The sequence below is a fragment of the Pimephales promelas genome, chromosome 3, assembly GCF_988280905.1.
Source record: "Pimephales promelas chromosome 3, fPimPro1.hap1.1, whole genome shotgun sequence".
NCBI lineage: Eukaryota > Metazoa > Chordata > Actinopteri > Cypriniformes > Leuciscidae > Pimephales > Pimephales promelas.
Genome location: NC_142771.1, coordinates 23,653,290 through 23,667,875, shown reverse-complemented (window position 1 = coordinate 23,667,875; position 14,586 = coordinate 23,653,290). Strand labels below are relative to the sequence as shown.

At 36.6% G+C, this 14,586-nt stretch overlaps 2 protein-coding genes across 2 annotated transcripts; one reads left to right on the top strand and one right to left on the bottom strand.

Annotated features, from left to right (window-relative positions):
* The first annotated feature begins 245 nt into the window (after positions 1–245).
* Positions 246–8,889, top strand: coro1a (coronin 1A). The gene is made up of 11 exons (XM_039686685.2): positions 246–420; positions 2,040–2,243; positions 4,331–4,453; positions 5,004–5,133; positions 5,428–5,609; positions 6,326–6,445; positions 6,530–6,634; positions 6,726–6,871; positions 6,984–7,041; positions 8,206–8,421; positions 8,545–8,889. The coding sequence occupies exons 2-11, from the start codon at positions 2,046–2,048 to the stop codon at positions 8,632–8,634; spliced, it is 1,368 nt and encodes a 455-aa protein (XP_039542619.1). The 5' UTR covers positions 246–420; positions 2,040–2,045; the 3' UTR covers positions 8,635–8,889.
* A 998-nt stretch (positions 8,890–9,887) lies between these two features.
* cldni (claudin i) lies at positions 9,888–12,818 on the bottom strand. The gene is made up of 3 exons (XM_039686686.2): positions 12,677–12,818; positions 11,333–11,465; positions 9,888–10,491 (listed from the first exon to the last, which is right to left on the bottom strand). Exons 2-3 carry the CDS (start codon positions 11,462–11,464, stop codon positions 9,988–9,990), a joined length of 636 nt encoding a protein of 211 aa, XP_039542620.2. The 5' UTR covers position 11,465; positions 12,677–12,818; the 3' UTR covers positions 9,888–9,987.
* Between the last annotated feature and the right edge of the window lie 1,768 nt (positions 12,819–14,586).

Below are 14,586 nucleotides of genomic sequence, written 5' to 3'. Positions count from 1 at the left end.
GTTTTATTTGTACATTGCAGAAAAACTTAATTTTGAGTACAAATGTTTGTTAGGGCGTTAACTTCACTGCTGTTTTTAACTACTTTGGCGTTTAGTTGCCTATTGTTAGAAAACAAAGCTTAGGAAAATTTGAGTGTGAAACCGCAAACTTTATCTCCCGTTTGTGTTGCTATGACCACGTTAAAGTTTGAGATCAAACAGGGTTCTGCTTCATGCAACGTAAATCACTTTAAAAGGAAACATAAAGCGAGGACACCTCCCATTCTCATCTACATCTTAAACTCTCACTTCCTCCATGCTTTACAGTGAGATCTGGCCATAACTGCTGGCATTCATCCGCATCTCTCTATCTGTCAAACGAGCCCAGCGCTTCATCCTCTCGCCTCAGGAGCCAGAGTCCCTCCCAGCCACAGTTCTCAGGTACAGTGCCCCGTCCCATCATCATATGGTGTGTTGTGCTAATGTACGGTGTTTTTGGTAACCGTGCAGAACTTTGCATCTTTGCCCGCCTCTCAAAACATAGTAAGCTGACTATCTAGACTGCATGTTGGGCGCGCCTAGACGCTCTTATACGGCCTAAAATGTTGTTTATTTGAGACGCAGCCCTAACCTGCAGATCGTTCCTAATACATTCAATCTTTTTACTCGGTTTAGTACTGCTCCTTAATACTGTTTCAACGAGAACTTCCATTGCTAAATGTGTCTGTGCTTTTCTGAACTGTGGCAAGGTACGGTTAAACATTTGAGGAAGTTTTGTAAGAGAACTAAACAGTATTTCCAGATAAAGGTGAAGCTGACATGACCGCGTTTTTCACTCATTCTCAGTTTTTTTTTTTTTTTTTTTTTTTTTTGCAAATATTGTTGCCTACATAAGAGTTTGCTCAATACAAGCTAGAAAGAAATATAGAAAACAGAAATAGAATAAAGCACTATAAAAATATTTAAATTCATTAATATAACATTTTTTTTAATCCTTAAAGGGATAGTTGCCCCCTCCCCAGTCTCAATCTGGATTATTATAGAAGTTAGTTAAATGAATGGAAACATTTGTATTTTTGAAGCAGCATGTTTGTGTGGAAGGATGTGGTGTAACTGAAGTTCTACACATCTCCTGCGCCCCAACAGTTGCTGTGGTGTTAGTCCAGTTACAAGTTTCCTATCTCCGTCTATCTAATGCTCACTTTCTTTTGGATTTTCATTTTTCATCTTATTTCCGTGAGCATACAGGGCTTCAGTAAAGCATTGCAAATGAAAGTGACATTTGTTAGTCAACTAATTAAGAATAAATGGCCATGCACAAGACTGCATTTGATGTGATGAGAAATTAAAAAGAGCATCAAAAAGAGAGAGATATAGATAAGAAAGGTGTATACAGCAAAGTGATTGTCACAAAAACCTGCAAACAACGTGGCATCAGACTTAGAGAAGTAGCATTTCCTTCTCATTTACTTCATGCTAGTTTCCTCTTTCCTTCCTCTTTCTTTCACACTGTTTTAAACATAGAAAGATGAAAATATATATACTATATAACTATTCATTTCAGGAATTTGTTCAAATTCAAGAGAATTTAGTTATTAAACCAAGAATTCAACTTGAGTGCGAACATACTGACAACAGCAAAGAGTTCAGATCACCATCAAATGCAGGAATTGTAGTTAGCCATTTTCACCACAAATTACAAATACAGAAATACCTCAAAAACAGCTTCCTTCAATGAATATATAACCATGTTGCCTTTTTTTGAGATGCACATTTTTCAACCCACAAAAAGAAAACTTGCGACTTTCAATTATGGCAGACACTTTTATCTAAAGCAACTTGCATTGCATCGAAAGCATACAATTCATCAGTTCATGCATTCTCTGGGAGTCAAGTCCACAACCATAGCATTGCTAGCATCCTGCTCTGTTGTTTGAGCTACTGGACTTTTTGAAAGTAATGATGAAAACCATCATACTTAATTTACATTTCCAGTTGTTTCTAATATGTATGTGTTTTCTCTCTCCATCCCTGTCTCCTCCTCCTCTTTCATTCCTCAGGTCATCATGTCTAGGAAGGTGGTCAGGACCAGTAAGTTCCGCCATGTCTTTGGCCAGGCGGTGAAGGCAGACCAGTGCTATGATGACATCAGGATCTCCCAGATGACCTGGGACAGCAACTTCTGCTCCGTCAACCCCAAGTTTGTGGCCATGATTGTGGATGCCAGTGGTGGAGGAGCTTTTATTGTATTGCCCCTGAGCAAGGTGCATCCAGATTTAGCACTTATTAAGCTCAAATTAATTGCCAAATTTATTGCAGTGTTCATGTTTGTGGGCAGTGGGTATTATTGTCTTTCATTCAAGCCTTGATTATTTATATATATATATATATATATATATAGAGAGAGAGAGAAAGAGAGAGAGAGGGAGATGCAAATATTAAGATAAAGATAATAAGTTAGTTGGACTTGATAGTTTTAGGTCCAACTGTTGGGTTGTTGTTTTTTTTTTAACCCATTACCTGTTTCAAATGATCTTCTGAAGTCTTTGAATTTTGAAATCTACGTATGTCATGCAGTGTTTGTCTAAATAAGGAAGTTCAAGGTTGAGTTTCATATGTACGTGTCACCAGACCTAGCATCTCTTCTCTTTCTGCTTCTTTGCATCTTGTTTTTGCCATATTTGGAGTGCGCTGCTGTCAGCTCTGCACAGGATGTGGTGACAGCTTGCAGATTGAGTGGGTGACAAAAACTATGAGAAAAGGACAGCTGTCACTTAGACTTGATGTGCCTGTTTTTTTGTGATCAGCTTGGTTCAAAATATGATTATGTACCTTTTACTTCATAAAGCTTTCTGATATTTTCAAAATACCTCTCATATGTGGGGGTGTCAATATGGTGGAAACTATTTTTTGTCTTCCTCTTTTTGTTGCTGTTGTAGAGTTTATTTCATATGTCATTTCTTTCTTTCTTTTTCATCTTCTCAGTCCATCATCTCTGGTCCTCTGTTTCTGTGTTACTCTTTCTGCTCTCCTGGGTCTTATGCTAGAGAATGAATGGGAGATCTGTCATATTCAATCTGCTGTGCATCTTACACTCGATGCTTTGCTCAATGGCAGCCATTGTTTCCCAATGAACACGAGAATTCGAGTCAAGCCCTTTCATTTCGTTTGGGTGGCTTGAGGAAGTTTTAAAAGCTCAATATTGAGAGTATTGAGACATGATCATCAGGTTGTACACACTTTTGAAGTTCACGCATTTCATTAAAGGGAGGGAATATGAAATTCATGGAAATCTTTTTTTTGGCTTTTGTTCTCAAATTGTCATTCTGAATTTGTAATTAATATTTTGGATTAAATTAAATATTAATGTAGAACTAGTGGTTTCCATAAGTTAGTTAGTCCCTTTTAGGGAAAGATGAATTTGTTGTAATTTGAACTTAACCAGTCACTTTCTCTGACAATAATTAAATCATCTATAGTTATTTTAGTGTAATTCAGTAATATTAATAATATAGTATCAGGGATTTTGTATAGTAGTATAGTATTTATTAAAGAGATAGTTTGAAGTGGTGACCATAGACCTCCATTATATGACTTACAGATAATAACGGTTTGACCTAAAAATATCCAAAATTGGATCTTGGAAGCCTTTGAGGTAAGCTAAAACATACCAAAAATTAATTTCAAAGTGATCTATCCATTAATATTTTGAATTGTCTTTTATTTTTATATGTTCACTTTTCCTTTTTCCTTTCTATTCTTTTAAATAATTCTATTTAACTTTAATTTATTTAATTTCAGTTTCGAGTTTTAATCGTTTTATTACTTATTTTCTTTCAATTAGTTGCTAAGGCAGCATTTCTAATTTTCTGTTAAGGTTTTTAAGTGTCGGTTTTTCAACTAATATTTATATTTTTACAATAACCATTCTGCTTAAGCTGCATTAAGTTCTTACATATGTTCTGCAGTCCCTGTAATAATTTATAGATTAGACTGTTCCTGTGCATGGACTTGCATACAACACTCACATTCAACAATAAGATTTTTGCAGAGTGAATGTGCTCTCCGTGTGCACGATGGCAACTCATGCATGTTGCTGTACTCTCTAAACGGGTTAGGCGTAATTGAAGGCATAGCTGTAAAATTGAGATCAGCTGACACAGCCCTCCTCATCTGTCTGAGATCTCTCCTGCTCTTTTTCTGCTCTGTTGGTCAAAGTTTCAAAGAGTTCATATTCTATGTTTAGTCATTTGAAGGGTCTACTTCTGTACATTTGTGTTTTCGCTACTTCATACCAAGGTTTACCTTAGTAACCCATTTGTCCCTTCTGGGTCTCTGATTTGTGTTTTAGACGGGTCGCATCGACATGTCCCAGCCCACTGTCTGTGGTCACACTGGACCCGTATTGGACATTGAATTCTGCCCACATAATGACAACATCATTGCCAGTGGCTCTGAAGACTGTAGTGTCATGGTGAGTGACATGTGCCTTTAGCTTATTGGCTTGATCAAATGGCATGTATGCACCAAAACAGTCAATACTCGTACTAAAGTGAAAATGCTAATATATTCCATAATATCCGACCAGTGCCATCCACATCTACCGATTATCATAAATATCAAATCAATTAATGAATAACAAAATGATGTATACAAAACAGCAGCTCATATTAGGCTTGCTACAATATACGGTAATACCGGTTGTGTTGGATGATGTCGGTATGAAAATATATACTGGTTTAAAGGGGGAACATTATGAAACAACAGTGCCTATATCAATCCTAATTAGTGTTTAATAATGCTCATGTTTACAGGTACTTGTCATAGACAACAAACACGTACAATCTTTTAAGTGTGTAAATTTATCATTTCATTTTAGTTTCTATTTAAAATTGCTCCATCTAGCATCCAACCAGCTGTAATGCTGGAATAACAAATTTGAACGTGGAAACCGTACTGGTGTAAAAATTATGATCTATAACTCACCCTTATTATAACGCAAGGTCAATGTTGTTATGTAATAGATCTGGGAGATTCCAGAGGGAGGTCTCATATCGCCCCTGAAGGACCCTGTTGTGAAGCTGGACGGGCACTCCAAACGTGTGGGCATCCTCAGCTGGCACCCCACTGCCCACAATGTGCTAATGAGTGCAGGTAAACCAACATCAGACATCGACCCAACAGCTAAAAGTGCATTTATATACAGTCTTGAACCACACCTAGGTATGCATGGCTAAGAACATGTTCTCATTCGTGCAACATAGAGGCCACTTTTACAGTTAAAATGCAATGGTGGCGCCCTCTGCTGATTCTTCACACACTTCTTTAGGTTTATCATAAATATGATGTTTCTATTTCTTTTTCTCTCTTTCTTTCACATCAATCTTCCTCCTTCCCCCATACTCTTGATTTACCTGTCTTTCTTTCTCTCTTGGGTTCTGTCTGCAGGCTGTGATAATGTGGTCATCCTGTGGAATGTGGCACGTGGAGAGGCAGGGTTGCGCATTGACTCAATGCACACTGATCTGATCTACAGCGCCTGCTGGAACAGAAACGGCTCTCAGATCCTTACTGCCTGCAAGGACAAGAAACTACGAGTGATCGACCCCCGCAAGGGCTCCATCATCAATGTGCGTGCATCCCGTCAATGTAAAACATGATCGAATAATGCTAACCGAAGTGAATAATGATTTTAAAAAAAAGTATGGGACATAAATAAGTCATGTATTTGCATTGTTTACCATTCACATTGATTTTACTGTCACATCTAGCAAGTAGTTGTCTTGTGGTGTCTGGATGCATATTTTGCTGTACTTAAAAATATCAGTTATAGCTGGTTGTTGGGTTTCATGTATTTTTAATGTTGATTTAAAGCATTTCATCTGTTTTTTTTTTCAATGTTAATGCGAGAATTCAGAAAACTTGTGATTGAGCCCATGATACTGAATAATTTAAAGCCACAGTAATTCTTAGTGTTCATTTAAATGTTCGAGTAACATTGTTCGAGTATCCAACTTGAAACTGTTGCGAAATCTGCATCGTAAAAAAAATCCTGATTGCAGGAATTCCTTTTGAAATGACTTCAATTTCGCCCCTTGAGAGTTCAAACAACAGTTAATGTGACTGCATTTTTGGTCTTATAATTTTTTACATCCAGTGAATGCATTTAAAGTAATTAACTAAATCAATTTAACTCAAACTATGCCTTTATTTATTCAAATTTACAGTCTGAACATGTTTATAGTGTTCTTTTATAGCTTATTATAGTGTCTCTTTCTTACACCTCCCTGTCTGCCAGCTTATTCACTGCTCATACGACGTCTCTATGTGTATGTGTGCGTTCCAGGAGAAGGACAAGCCTCACGAAGGTTCCAGGCCAATCAGAGCTGTGTTTGTTTCTGAAGGCAAGATCCTGACCACCGGTTTCAGCCGCATGAGTGAGCGGCAGGTGGCGCTGTGGGATCCTGTGAGTACATCATGTGCTTCAGAAGCTCTCTTTTTCAGTTTTACAAACAAGTGACTCACAAAAGTGTGTTGTTTGTGGTTGCAGAACAACTTGGATGAGCCCTTGACTCTGCAGGAGCTGGACACCAGCAGTGGAGTGCTCTTACCTTTCTTTGACCCTGACACTGGTGTAGTCTACCTTTGTGGCAAGGCAAGGATCTAACACAAGTTCAAGTTTTATGATCATGAAGAGTTATTTGTTCATGAAGTTGTATGTGTTACAAGTGCATGTGTTTTGACAGGGTGACAGCAGCATCAGATACTTTGAGGTGACAGACGAGGCTCCATACGTCCACTATCTCTCCATGTACAGCAGCAAAGAGAGTCAGAAGGGCATGGGCTACATGCCTAAGAGAGGCCTGGAAGTCAACAAGTGTGAGATTGCAAGGTAAACACGCCCAGCATTTCTTTCACCAATGCCCAATGTGTTGTTGCTTTGTCCCATAAACATTTAAAAAGATCAGCATTTTAAATTTTTTATTATTTTATATGTATTTCAGGTTCTATAAACTTCATGAGAGAAAGTGTGAACCTATTGTTATGACTGTGCCTCGTAAGGTAAGTTAGGCTTAAATGTTGTCAAACATTTGGGGCCAATAAGATTTTTGTTCGTTTGTTTGAAAGAAATAGTTTCATTCAGCAAGGATGCATTAAAGCTACACTATGTCACTATGTTTCAAACCATGTCTTTACTTTAACCAAATACTCTTATGATAAACCTATAATAATGATATTATGATATGTCTTAATTATTAATTTGCCTTTGCATGTGGGTAGAGTACAGCTAGAAATTTGCAAATGAACTAGAAAAATGTACTGATTATCATAAAAAATGGCTGGTCTCCAGATAATTATCGGTTGTTAAAAAAGAAAAAAAAAGATTTTTTTTTATTTATTTGTGCGTCCGCTCTGTGTCCATGTGGGCACATTCGTCCATTTTTACTCAAGACGCATGCTATTTTCTTTTTTTAACCGTTAGAGGGCCGAAAATGCAATGAAATGCAATATCATATACATAACTATGTTTTCAGTGGTGTATAAAGACCTTAATTAATGAACCGTTATGTTTTTACTACCTTAGAATGAGACATATCTATCTATATACACCGCGGGTCCCCGTCATCACTATGTTGTTCTCTGTGCAAAGACGCAAGCTAAAGTCAGCGAATAAAACACTGACACAATGATGAACAAATAACAGTAATATTCACAATAACATATCATTTTACTGGATAATTAGGTAGACCTAATTTCTTAATTTATCTTTGAAAAGGAGCCTCATTGATTAACTGTCTACTCTGCTGTCTCAGACGACATCTTTTCCTCTCTCCCACCATAACTTTTGTTAGTTGCAATTCGCAACCTCACCACTAGATGGTGTAAAACATTACACATTGCACCTTTTAATTAATTGAAAAAGATTCAATGAATTTTGCAAAAGATTTGTTTCAAAAAATGCTGTTCATTTGAACTTTTTATTCCTCAAAGAATCCTAAAAAAAAATAGCACGGAATCCACAAAAATATTAAGCAGCACTGTTTTCAACATCGACATTTTTTTAGCACCAAAGCAGAATGGTTTCTGAAGGATCATGTGACTCTAAAGATCGAAAATTCAGCTTTTAAAAAAATCATATCAGCCCCAAATTTTTTAATGATGGAGTAAGAACGCCATTCCTGATTTAGTGCATCTTAATCCAACATTATCTTTTCCTTGCTTTAGTCTGACTTGTTTCAAGAGGACCTTTACCCTGACACGATTGGTCCAGAGCCATCGGTAAATGCAGATGATTGGTTTGCTGGTAAAGATGGGGAACCAATCCTGATCTCCTTGAAAGAAGGTTTTGTGGCTACCACCAAAAACAAAGAGTTCAAAGTCATCAAGAGCTTGATGGCCACAACATCCTCTTCCTCGAACAACCGACAATCTGACAGTGGGGTACGAGAACAGATAATTACCCCAGCCTTTTTAATGCATTTTATTTAACTCCAAACATAGAGAAATGTATATAAAACTGTCAAAAATCATCTCATTCTAGCTTTCTTTCTCTTTCACATACAGGATGTGCAGGCCTTGCAGAATGAGGTGAAGGAGCTGAGAGAGATGGTTGAGCAATTGACCAAGCGAGTGAGCGAACTGGAGAGCAATTAGCCGAAGAGAGACCCCAGTAGAATGATTTAAAAGAAATATGCAAATTGACACATAGACATACCAGAAAGATTTGTAGAATAATGTGAAACGTTTTCATTGATACCATTTTGCAGTCCATTGCAGACCAAATTTTGCTCTTCAGGGATTTTACTCTTCTTCTTTTAAAAAAAAAAATGTGATTGCATTTGTTTGAAGCCCATTTTAATATATGTTTTATATGATTTAAAATAAAGGTCAGTGTTATTTTAACAAAGATTTATTTACGTGTCTTAAAGTCATTGTTCATTCTACACACAAATGTCTTAAATCGTTCAGTTTTAATGAAAATATATGAAAGACAATGGAAATGGTTATGACCAAATACACAATACAAAAACAAACAGAGAAATTCTTAGAGAACTAACAAAAATTGTGTAGCAACTGTACAGTATTGGCAGTAGATTCCCATATACTAAAAAGTTATTGAAAAGTTTGTTATTACTCAAAAAATAGGCCAAGTGGCCTAAGCACTGTAAAGTTTACAACCGCATTTATTCAGTAACATTTTTTGAAATGCCAAGGACTGGCACAGATGCAATGACCTGAAAGTATTTTGGACACAAGCTTGGCCCATCCCTGAATTTTAATAAACAAGTGCTTAGTTTATTAGCTGCACTGAGAAATCGCAGCAGAAAATTGTAAAAGATATAAAACTAATTCATTAAAAAGCTTAACGACTGTATTTCTGTGAATACTCCTAACAAATAATATTTACATTTTTCTAGATCTTGACCTTTTTCTCATTTCCAACCAACCACTAAAGACTACTTGCTAACATTATGGGGTGCCGTTAGAATAACAGCAACATTTTGTCACATTTAGCTTCAAACTATGTTTAAAAAACTGGTATGAATTTTTGACGGTCACTTTTTATCGCATTTACATCTATATTTGTCAACTTAGAGATATTTAAAATAGTTAAATCTAAATATTAAATGTTACACCTAAATGTTAAATCTAAATGTTAAATCTAAATGTTACACCTAAATGTTAAATCTAAATCTAGATTTTAAATCTAAATGCTAAATATACATTTTAAATCTAAATGGAAATGTTAAATAGAAATGTTAACATTTAGATTGAATTATTTAAAATATCTCCAAGTTGACAAATATAGATGTAAATGCGCTAAAAATTACCGTCAAAAATTCATACCAGTTTTTTTTTTAAACATAGTTTGAAGCTAAATGTGACAAAATGTTGCTGTTACTTATTTTCAGTGTGAGCCAACATTGAGCATAACATTGACCCATTTTAGACTCCAGCTATAATTACTACGACTACTACTTATTAGTTTAACACATTTTTCTTTATCTACACATAATTCTTGCTTGGTGCTGAGGCGCTATTGCTGTAGTATTTGGCTGTTCCGCCCGATCCTCCAGAGCGGGGTCTGCTGAAGCAACACAGCAGGCCTCCGGCTAGCAGGAGCAAGACTCCTCCTCCCCAGCCCACGAAAATACATGCACCCAACTCTCTTTTCTGAGACTGATCGATCAGTGGATTGTTGAAATCGCGTATGATATTATTAGCCGCCCAGCTGACGGGGATGATCATCAACAAGCCCGCAATGATCAGCCCGATGGCGGACACCAGACTCACTTTGGGTTTGACGTCTTCGTTGTCAATGCAGGTGGTGAAGTCGGCTCCGGCGCACAGAATGAGCAGGGACAGGACAGCGAGCATACAGCTGATTATGGTCATGGCACGGGACGCCTGAATGTCAGAGCTCAGGATAAGCAGCGAGTCGTAGGACTTACACTGCTGCTGTCCGGTACTCTGAACCACACACTGCATCCACAAGCCCTCCTCCTGAACCTGTGAGGAGAGAAACGATGATCTTGCTGATTACAGGTTAGCCTATTCTTGGAAAATATGGTCTGAGGAAAGTAGCCTAAGTAAGTTAAAGATATCAATCTAAATTTTGTCAAATAACAAAATATATATACCTTCCCATCCACATAGGCTAATAATTTTTTCAAGAATATATATATTTTATTAATAACCGAATGTCGCTCCAGTACAGTCTCCATCTCTCTGTAGAATATGCACGATAGCATTATAATCTAATAATATAATGATAAAAGTCAACATGAAATCAAAATTAACTATCTTTTTTTAATGGAATATTTCATGGAATTTTTTTTATGGAATATTTAATGATGTTTACTGGCTTGAGGGCGAGATCAACCTGTCACATCACAGCACTAGCAAACCACAAATCCCAATTGACTAAATAAAGTCCCGTCCTACTAAATTTTTCTTGTTCGAGAAGCTGTTTCGCTCGGATATATCATGGCACAACAATAAGGAAGAAAAGAATATCGCAACTTGTGTCATTTCAAATTTAAATAGGCTACACGCCATGCCGCCTTCTCATACACATCAACTTCTGTTTAGCAGAGGATGGATTAGGGACCAATTCTCACTCAACTATTAACTACGACTTGTGCCTCAATAATGGGTAGGATTAATGGATGTAGAATAAGGTCATGCAGAATAAATCATCAGAAATCAGAATAAATTAATATGTACTTTATACATAAACAGCCAATAATATGCATGCTAATAAGCAGTTAAGAATTGGACCCTTAACAAAAGTGTTTACCAAAATTTCTATCTAGCTTTTAACTACTTTTCTTTTAAACGAAATGTTTACCTGTGCAGTGATAATATTCTGACCAATAAAGGCAGAAACCTTCCATCTTGGAACCGCAATGGTCACGACCGCAGCAATGAGACCTAAAATTCCCAGTGCCACACACACGATCTGTACAGCAGAGGAGCCCATTCTGAAAGAGTAAGGGAGATGGTGTTAACTGAAAGACCACCAAAAATGGCATGGCAAAGGTCAGCTACAAAACCAGTAGTTTCCTGTTCACTGTTTGGATCATTCATAAGTGGTATGTTTTGTAATAATCTAGTCTAGTGCTTATTTGCACAGAAACTCAATGATTCATCCCTTTAGACATGCCCATACAAGAATTTGTATCTTAGGGCTATAGCAGGAAAAAAACATCAACGCCAAGAAAACTTGCATCATAAAGCAAAAGCCTCAAGTCTCAACAGGTTCTAACAATCTTTATCTACACTTGCATAAAGTGAACTGCCACTCCCAGAGAAGGGTCTCAGGTCTTCTTCTCGGTTCTATTCGGATGCTGGACATTTTTTTTTTTTACTTTTTATTGAACTGTTATTATTTCTTATTTCTGTACGCTACCCAAATGTCTGTGGCTTTTTATTCTTATCGATCTCTCTAAACTTTTCTTATATTTCCTCTGGGTTTGCTCTTGACCGATTCATAAAACTACTGTTAGAATGTGTGGACTGTAGTTAAGACCCCGTAGTGCACTGTATTATCTTCCTACTCAGTACAAAGCACCATGGATTGGTGAGAAGGATGGACAGGGAAGGGGTGAACAGGTGGTGCGTGGGCACTAGCAAAATGACTAACCGTATTTGTGGCTGCTTTTAGTTTACCGTGAATCATTCAACAGCTATCTGAGCGATTAACATGCTGCCCGGCTCCTTTAAAATTGTATTCTTTCTATCTGAGCAATGATAATTCTGCTCTTAACTAAGCTAAAATCATGAAAGAGTGAGGAATTTAGTTATAACAATTATAACAAAATTAATAGAAAGAGAAGTCCACAGTGAAACATTACCTGTTTCTCAAATATGATGTGCTTCAAGTATGATGTTATATACAAAGACAACATGAAAATCTTTAAAGGAGCATTTCACCCATTTCAACATTAATCTTTATTGAAAGTGGATCATATATGTAGTCGAAATGTAAAAGAATTTTTGAATTTGATGCCCTCTTGACTGCCAAGAAAAGACAGAAAATAACTTGTCATAGACTTAAAAAAAAACATCTAAACATGGATAGCTGCTGGCCTTACTGAAAATACTTCATGGACATAACACAATACACAAAGGCACCACTTTATATTAAATAATTAATATAACCTTGCAAATAGGTAAAAAGTTAGAACATTACCTTTTATTGTAGCTCTTTGAAGACAATTTCTTTTCGGTTTCGTCTTTAAGTTTGTCTCCCACCTTACCAAACGTTTACCTCTAATGAAGGTGTTGGGATGTGGGGGCTTTTGTAAAGGAATGCAATGGGTGGGGTATGAGGCAGAGGCGGGTTGGTAAAGAGGAAAAGGCCAGACTGGACTTGTTCTCTTTCACTCTACTGCTTTCTTCACCCCCTTTTTTATATCACATTCCTCTGGTTTTAAATCGAGATGGTCCATGTTTGATATTTTTTTCTTCGAAAACAAAATATTCATACATACACTAATATCATACAACTGTTTTTTTTCCCCACTGTATGTCACGTTTCCATGCAACTAAATGGAAACATGCGTTCAGGAGGGTCCAGCATCATGATACTATGAATCATAAATACTTTGAATCTTCTGTCACAATGACATCTCAAAAACAACCTCAACCTCTCCTCATCTCCTGGGCTCTGCCCAGTCAAATATAAACAAGTTAGAGTGGGTGGGATTGGCAGACACATCGTCATAACACAGCTGGGTTAGGCAATATTGGTTTCATTAAAAAAACGATACTAATAAAAGATTGGTTTAAGGGACAAAAATAGAGCCAGGAGAAAGAAAGGTATCCGAAAGATTACGATACGATACTCAGTCTCACAGTCTCTCACTTGTCTGTTTTTTTGTGAATTTAAGATTATTGCTAATGAGGCACTGACATATTTGCACTATGTGTAATTCTGATGCTGGAAAAGAAAAATATGAGGCAAATTTCAATGACACTGTTTATTTAAAATTAGTTGTTTGACTTTTATTTCATCATTGCCTCTCTCTTTTTTTGTGAAAACATATTTATATTATATTAAGATATAAATTAGTTAATCTCATATATATATATATATATATATATATAAAACATCTTAAACCAGAATCTACATTCAAACCATGGGAAAAGTTTTTAATGTGGGTTTTATCATGTATGACGTTGCAGTAATTAAAATATTTGATTGAGTGTGCAGTTCAACTCTTTACTTAGAGAGAGAGAGAGAGAGAGAGAGAGAGAGAGATTTACATACATATATATGCCTATTATAAATGTGTCTTTTGTGTGTTCACGTCATAAACTGTAAAAAAAAAAAACAACTGTAAGAAACCACGTTGAAAGAGTAGGGGTGTAACCCCATCATCCTGGCCAAATTTTCCCAGTGGCCTCTGTCCATCATGGCATATATATATATATATATATATATATATATATATATATATATATATATATATATATATGCTGTATATATATAATACCAATTGGCTTCATCACTATGTCTCCTCTCCACCAGTAAGCTGGTGTGTGTTCTGGTGCAATATGGCTGCCGTTGCATAATCTAGGTGGATGCTGCACTGTTTATGCTTTGTTGCATTTAAGTGTTTTTTTTTTCACAATTATTGGGTGATTGTCATCTTGTGGCAAACAAAAAGCATTCTTGAACCAGACCAACGGCTTCCTCTGTCACTTGGGCCTCCACCTGCTACTGCTATCTTAACAAGCATGTTTTAATGCAAGGAGTAAACAGGGCAAAAGATGCCATCACACGCAAGCTAATGACGGCAACAAAAGAACATTTTGAAACCGTCAAAAACTTTTTGTCTCTCTAAATAAATTATAGACCCATCCATTGATGGATATAAATAAATTGATATCTATTTTATTCTATTTTCGAGATTAGGGAACTCATCTCTGATTGGTCTTAACCCCAGTGACCGTAGGTTTAGGGGCGGGGTTAAGGTTAGGTCTTTAGACCCCCAGTGACAGCTATGTTTAGAGGCTGGGTTAGGGGTAGGTCATTAGACTAATCAGGGATGAGTTCCCTAATGAATATTCATGAGTCTTCCCCTACCATCCTGGGGA